This window comes from Theobroma umbraticum, unplaced genomic scaffold (genome assembly GCF_002168275.2).
Source record: "Theobroma umbraticum cultivar Fairchild unplaced genomic scaffold, ASM216827v3 scaffold_56.0, whole genome shotgun sequence".
In the NCBI taxonomy this organism is placed as follows: Eukaryota; Viridiplantae; Streptophyta; class Magnoliopsida; order Malvales; family Malvaceae; genus Theobroma; species Theobroma umbraticum.
Window position 1 is genome coordinate 11,300,764 of NW_018397256.1, and position 6,798 is coordinate 11,307,561.

The following is a 6,798-nucleotide window of genomic DNA, read 5'->3' on the forward strand; positions in this document are numbered from 1 at the left end:
TCTCCCAAACGAACAGCCCAATCCTTCCATGGATGTGTATCTTAAAAGCCTTGTTCATGCATGCGTACCCTTTCTCCGTAAACCAATTTACACGCAAACTAATTTGTCTGACACTGCAGAAGCAAATGGCTAATTGTTTCTCCAGCTAGAAATCAACCCAAGGAGTTGTCCTCCACCGTTCTAGAACACCATCACAAGAAGAAGCCTCCTTAAAAGACCCCAAACCGCTTCAGGCTTCACGCATCAAGCTTCTTCTAAAAGCCCACCCAAGGCAGCATTTACTCTTCACAGCCAACAAAGAAGCTTACATAATATACCAATTCCTTACATCTCTTTTTCTACCTGAAAGAAAGAAAAGAAGCCAGCAGAGAGAAGATGGATTGGAGAGTCCTGGGTTTTGATCCATCCGTCATTGACACCCTCCATGAGCTCCTGGACTTCCCTGACGATGCCGACAAATCCCAGCCACATCCCTCTCGCGCCTACATCCGGGACGCGAAAGCAATGGCGGCGACTCCAGCAGACGTGAAAGACTGCCCCAACGCATACGTGGTTGTGATTGACATGCCAGGGCTCAAACAAGACCAATGAAGGTCCAAGTTGAAGAGGGCAACTTCCTGGTGGTGAGTGGAGAGAGGAAGAGGGAGAAGGAGAAGGATCAGGGTGAAGTACATAAAGATGGAGAGGAGGCTGGGCAAGTATATGAAGAAGTTTCAGCTCCCAGAAAATGCTGATACTGAAAAGATATCAGCTTCGTATCAAGACGGGGTCTTGACGGTAACTGTGGAGAAGAAGCCACCACCAGAGCCCAAGAAACCCAGGACCGTTGAAGTGCAAGTGAGTTGAGAGTCAAAGACACTGCTGCAGCCTGCAGTAAACCATAGTTGAGGCTAAAATAGGAGCAGCTCGAGACTGCTCGCTTTTGCTTGGTGAGTGTAAGAGAGTGTTGTAAATTATCGTTTCGTGTGGCCTTTATTTATTTTTTGTGTTTTTGGTGTCAAGACTCTAGAGAGGCTTTGGAGGAGCTGACTGGTTCTGTTCTTTTAATCCTGCTCTTTGAATGTCTATGTAAACAGTGAAAAGCATACGAATATATGCTTTAATCATTCTGGGCACAAAAAACGTTCTTGAGTCTTGTTCTGTCGAAATAAAATCTCCCAATTTGGAAGAGATAAGCCCACGGAGGCAGCAGCCCAACCCTTTCACTTCTTTGAAGGGCAACAGGCAGCAATGGCCCAAAGTATTTTAAATACTAATATTATCTACAATTTTTAAAATTAAAGTTGCTTTTAATTTGAAAAATAACGAGATTCATCTTTACCTAATCCAAAGAGAAAAGTCAATGGAAACGAAACCCATGTAGCCCATAAGAGAATTCTGGACCATCCAAAACGTACTGGAAGGCGGAAACCATTCGAGAAAGAATGTAACACAAGCTTCTGGAAATCTCCCGACAGTTTCCTCCAGAAACTTCCCACCCAACCTTATAAATTCGCAAAACCATCCACACTGCCTAAGACATTTGAGTAACTTCGCATCCGGAAAGCCAAAACAAAACTCTAACAATCTCAGCCAAGATTCCTGCAGCGAAGAAGAGGAGAATGGATTTCAGAATCATGGGTTTGGATTCTCCATTGTTGCAAACTCTCCAGCACGTGATGGACCTCCCCGACGACACGGAGAAGACCACTAACCTACCATCAAGGACCTACGTGCGTGATGCCAAGGCCATGGCAGCGACCCCAGCGGACATCAAAGAGTACCCCAACTCTTATGTGTTCATCGTCGACATGCCGGGGCTGAAATCAGGGGACATCAAGGTTCAAGTGGAGGACGACAATGTGCTGTTGATCAGCGGAGAGAGGAAGCGAGAGGAAGAGAAAGAAGGAGCCAAGTACGTGAGAATGGAGAGGCGGGTCGGCAAGCCATGAGGAAGTTTGTGATGCCCGAGAATGCTAATACTGACGCTATCTCTGCAGTGTGTCAAGATGGGGTTTTGACTGTCACTGTGGAGAAATTGCCACCGCCTGAGCCCAAGAAACCTAAGACCATTGAGGTCAAGATTGCTTGAGAGAGTCGTAGTTTGGGGAGGTTTTATGGGCCATGGTTATAGCCTATGAGGCGTTAAATAATTTGGGTTTATCTGTAGTTCTGTGTTTCCTGTGCTGGCTTCTGAAATGTGTGTGTGTTTTCGGTTTGGCAGTTCCACTCCTGTTGAATGTTGGGTTATGATGAAATACCTATGGTTTTAATATTTTTCTTGTATGTTTTCTGTTCTCCTACTTAATATGCAATGCCAGTAAAATTTTAGTTGTCAATGATGAATGAATGTTTTCATGTCTTAATTAATGTGAAATGAAGTTCGAATAGAGTTTTTGCGATTCAAGAAAATGAAACAATGGCTGCAAACTCATATCTTACCTACAGCCTTGGAGAGAGTTGAGTTTGGGGAGGTTATATAGTTACTGGGGTTTAGAGTAGTTCCAGTGAGTTTTCTGTTCTGAGTCTCAGAGGTTAGTGCTGTTGTCTTCATATGGTCAAAAATTGTTTAGTTGGTAAATGTTGGAGTTCGTTTGATAGCAATGGCCATCTAATGCGGATGTTATTGAAAATGAAGGCATATTTAGTCCAAAAATTAGTCAAAGAGAGTTTATGCTATTCAAAAGGGCAAGAGGAAAGAATCCAAGCCGTATAGAAACTCTAAAATAATGACAAAAACAACTTTGGGAAACACAGAATTAAGCACGTTCTCTCTGAATAAAGATATTAAGTGGAAAATAATTTTTTATTACAGCCCTGACTACGGTGTATATTTCAGGTCAATCCTCAAATTTGGTCTACAATATAGCCACATCTTAAACATCCCACCAAACAGAGTTGGCACCTTTTTCTTGTTCAGACGTCCCTTTCTTTTACTAAGCCGAGAAGAATCAGGAGTAGCTCTATCAGGCTTCAACATGGTTCTATCTTTCCTGACAAACAGAGCAATGAAAAAGCCTTCTTTGTCCTCAACTGGGTCAGTCCGGAGCAAATGTTCAGCTACATGGCAATAATCCAAGTGAGGATTTAACTCATGAATTCATTCGAGATCAACAAGGATATTATCGGAACAAAATACTTACAGCCTTCAAACACTGGAAGACCGCGTCGATTCCACTGGGGAAAAGGAGTTGCTAGTTGGAAACCATGGGATGCAGCAAGTGGTAAAATAGACTTGACAACATCTTCATTTTCAATTTGGTGGATGGAACACGTGCTGTAAACAACTCTCTCAACCTGTGGAACTGTAGTAGAAAATGTCAAAAACTTATATCCAACTGTTTTTAAAACTTGGAAAATAAACAAACACTGTGAGGAAATAAAAAAAGAAAAAACTTAACAGCATAGTGCATGTGCTAGAGCTTTCTTTTGAAAGGAGGCCAGCTTGTTCAGTCTCTCTTCTTCATCAGTATTTGCTGCTTGGCCTGCATAATTCTGATATGGACATAAGAGAGAAAAAACGGAACAACTCTAGGCAGAGCTATAATCAATGAGCGGCGTATAATTCATCTTCTTTATGATTGGAAAAATCAAATTTTAAGGACTGCAAATCCAAAAGGATACATGAAGTGGAAGAAAACGTCATATGGCAGTGAAAACAGAAATATACATAGCAATACCCAATGAGAAATTTACATCATCAATACATACTGTTTTCCAGGAATTTTAATACTTGGAAAGGTAATTAGGTAATAGCTCTAGGTTTTGCCATGATACCGAAATTCAAAAATGAAATGAAGAGACTATTAACATTAAAAGACTCAGAAAATCAAGACTCTTACATACAACAAAGATGTATAAAATAACTAACAGATATACGAATCAGCAAGTTACCTGCAGCGTAAGATGGGAGCAAATGGTCCAATCTGTCAGCAACAGTACCAGATCCGGAGCAGGAAGGATCCAAAAGAATAGCACAGACCTGCAACGCTAACTTTTCTTGAGAGTGCAAAGAATAAATAAAACCATAGAGTCAAAAGAAATCTAGCGATGGTCAATTTGAAGTTTCCAACCAATGAACACATCTTGAGCACATTTACAGGATGAGATTCTTAGGCTTAACGGAAGGCCCAACTGGTTATAGTCTAAAGTAAAGTGCAAACATCTGTGTCTTTAGAAAACGGCATGTAAAACCTAAAGAATATTAACTACTGCCAGGACATAAAGCAGATCATGCTTACCTTTGAGTAGAGAGGATCTTTTGGGTCTAAGCTTAGAAAATCGCCATGTAGAACTTCAATATCTACAACCCAGTTAAGAATGGCAAACGACCACAAAGGTCTTCATACAGCAACTAGGAGAATGATCACAAACTACGCTAGTAGATGACAACAAACGAAAATGGAAAATCACAAAAATGAGGATAAAATGTCAAAAAATGCTCTACAAACAGAGCAGCTTCCAAGTCATATATTGCAGGCCAGACCACAATAGCAACCGGGGTTAAAGAGAATAAGTATTAGTACTTAAGTAGATAAATCTAAAAGATCAAGCAACATAGGATACTGTGTGCACCAGATAGTCTGACAGTGTCTTCTAAACGTTTTATCCTTTCCTTATTCAGTTCACAGGCTATAACCCTTCCTTTCCCTCTCATAAGAGCAGCAAGATGGACAGTTTTGTTCCCTGGAGCTGCACATGCATCAAGAACCTTCACAGAAAATTACAATTAAGCAAACGATAAATAACTGCCAACATAAAATTCAGCACAAACCTTATGAACATCTACCATAGAACCAAAATAGAGAATGATAATTTTTAAACAGAGACAAATGTACGAGAAGGATGACTGTATATACAAGGAACAAAACAAAAAGAATAGATAAAGTAGCAATTTTGTCTAGCCAAAACACTAAATAAACAAGCAATATGCAATAAGCATAACTCACCTCCCATCCTGGTTCAGGACCCAGAGCTGCTGCCACCATAGAACTCGCTTTCCCCTACATGATTGCAAATTTGAATCAAACCAAAAAATGAGAAACTGCTCTCATTGCATAGTGACAGTAATTTTCCAACAGTAGACAACTATAATGCTCACTTATTCATTAATTTATTAAACACTTACTTGCATAAACACGCTTCCATTCACGACCAAAGGATGATCATGAAGATCACATTTTGGTGGGAGTTTTAACAAGTCAGGAACCAGGTCATCTTTCTGCACCTATTAAAAGAAAAGAAAGATTGTAACAAAATAAAATACATCAATAACTGACCTCAAAAGTAGATGCACACTAGAAATAGTAGCAAAGTATGTAAAAACATAAGAAAGAATAAAGAAGAGGTTGCTACAAAGGCAAACATGAACTGTGGAAATACCAAAAATAAGATAATCTAACAAGCAGCAATGAGTTAGTTTCATCAGAGATTGACTCTGGTTAATGGCACTTCACTCATATTACTTCATCGTACCTATGAAAACATTCAAAATAATTCAATATACCCCACTAAGGACCTCAAAAGTAGATGCACACTAGAGATAGCAGCAAAGTATGTAAAAACATAAGAAAGAATAAAGAAGAGGTTACTACTAAGGCAAACATGAACTGTAGAAATACCAAACATAAGATAATCTAACATGTAGCAATGAGTTAGTTTCATCAGATATTGACTCTAGTTAATGGCATGTTGCACTTTCTTCACTCATATTACTTCATCGTACCTATGAAAACATTCAAAATAATTCAATATACCCCACTAACGTTTAGCTTTAGCATAGTTTCCAGAAAGTACCATGTATTGTTTCCCTAATTCAATTAAGGCAGAATCAACACCCAATTTAAGTGTGTTCACCCGAACATAGCGGGGCTTTGAAACATCTGCAATAGACAAATAATCTGTACATCAAGGAATGATTTCAAAAGAAACAGAATGATGCACTTGGATGTAAGAAAACATCTTAACGCATACCAGGAGTCTGATAAAGATATATCAAGTCTTCAATGCGCTTCACTTTTTTTCTCACTAAAAGCCGAGCTAATGCAGACTGAAGAGAAACTTTCCTCTGTACGAGGAATTTCTCCACATCACCAACAAATGAAATTTCCTAGAAATCAGAATTTATACCACAACATTACCACACAAATGCAACAATAAAGATACAGAACCCTGGGAAACATAGCACATTAAAGTATATACCATTTAGCAAACAATTGCCAAACTATTACTTAAAAGAAATTGGTACAACTCCTCAGCATAACTCACTTATTCACATTAACTGAGTGATACAAAATGAGAAATTCAGGACGTCAGCAGAAACAAAGCTAACCAATACCATATTCACTTATTTGCATTCAAAATAAAGCTTTTCTTAGAAGGCAGAAGATTCTGTAAGCCTGAATACAAAGCATCATCATCTGACATAGAACGGCGTAATTATCACTAAATTTATTACGTCTTAAGGGACTAGAACTTCTGCTTTCTCCTACTATGGAACCATTAGAATTCAAGAATTTGCTCATGTTTCAGAGAAGGTTCATGCATTGTCCCGAATGTGGCCAATATGACGAGAGAAAATGTAAAATGTGGAATATGTGAAGCTAATGAAGATACAAAAATATTACCTGACTAAAAAGAATATCATATGTGATTATGTAAACCAATTCCTCTTGCCTCTGCAACATCACAATAATAATCACCATTATCAAACACTTCTACTAAGCAGCAGTTACCTACCACTTACCACCATTCCAGTTAAAAAATTACACGCAAGGGACGGTAGAAAAAATTCATTTCTATTGTTTTCCTCAAAACTCA

At 39.0% G+C, this 6,798-nt stretch overlaps 2 protein-coding genes and 1 pseudogene across 2 annotated transcripts in view; 2 read left to right on the plus strand and 1 right to left on the minus strand.

Annotated features, from left to right (window-relative positions):
• Nucleotides 1-134: 134 nt before the first annotated feature.
• LOC110411386 (17.9 kDa class II heat shock protein-like) lies at nucleotides 135-846 on the plus strand (annotated as a pseudogene).
• A 524-nt stretch (nucleotides 847-1,370) lies between these two features.
• LOC110411249 (17.9 kDa class II heat shock protein-like) lies at nucleotides 1,371-2,345 on the plus strand. The gene is given in 2 exon segments (XM_021421316.2): nucleotides 1,371-1,923; nucleotides 1,926-2,345. Coding segments are annotated over 2 exon segments (468 nt in total). The 5' UTR covers nucleotides 1,371-1,601; the 3' UTR covers nucleotides 2,072-2,345.
• A 290-nt stretch (nucleotides 2,346-2,635) lies between these two features.
• The window catches only part of LOC110410750 (S-adenosyl-L-methionine-dependent methyltransferases superfamily protein), a 4,573-nt gene continuing 410 nt past the window's right edge, over nucleotides 2,636-6,798 (minus strand). The window contains exons 3-13 of the mRNA XM_021420614.2: nucleotides 6,606-6,656; nucleotides 5,953-6,088; nucleotides 5,776-5,861; nucleotides 5,108-5,206; nucleotides 4,929-4,982; nucleotides 4,546-4,690; nucleotides 4,221-4,282; nucleotides 3,874-3,961; nucleotides 3,381-3,464; nucleotides 3,123-3,284; nucleotides 2,636-3,039 (exon numbers count right to left, since the gene is read on the minus strand). Coding sequence (XP_021276289.2) covers nucleotides 2,801-3,039; nucleotides 3,123-3,284; nucleotides 3,381-3,464; nucleotides 3,874-3,961; nucleotides 4,221-4,282; nucleotides 4,546-4,690; nucleotides 4,929-4,982; nucleotides 5,108-5,206; nucleotides 5,776-5,861; nucleotides 5,953-6,088; nucleotides 6,606-6,656 — 1,206 coding nt within the window. The 3' untranslated portion in view covers nucleotides 2,636-2,800. The remainder of the gene's footprint in view (nucleotides 3,040-3,122; nucleotides 3,285-3,380; nucleotides 3,465-3,873; nucleotides 3,962-4,220; nucleotides 4,283-4,545; nucleotides 4,691-4,928; nucleotides 4,983-5,107; nucleotides 5,207-5,775; nucleotides 5,862-5,952; nucleotides 6,089-6,605; nucleotides 6,657-6,798) is intronic.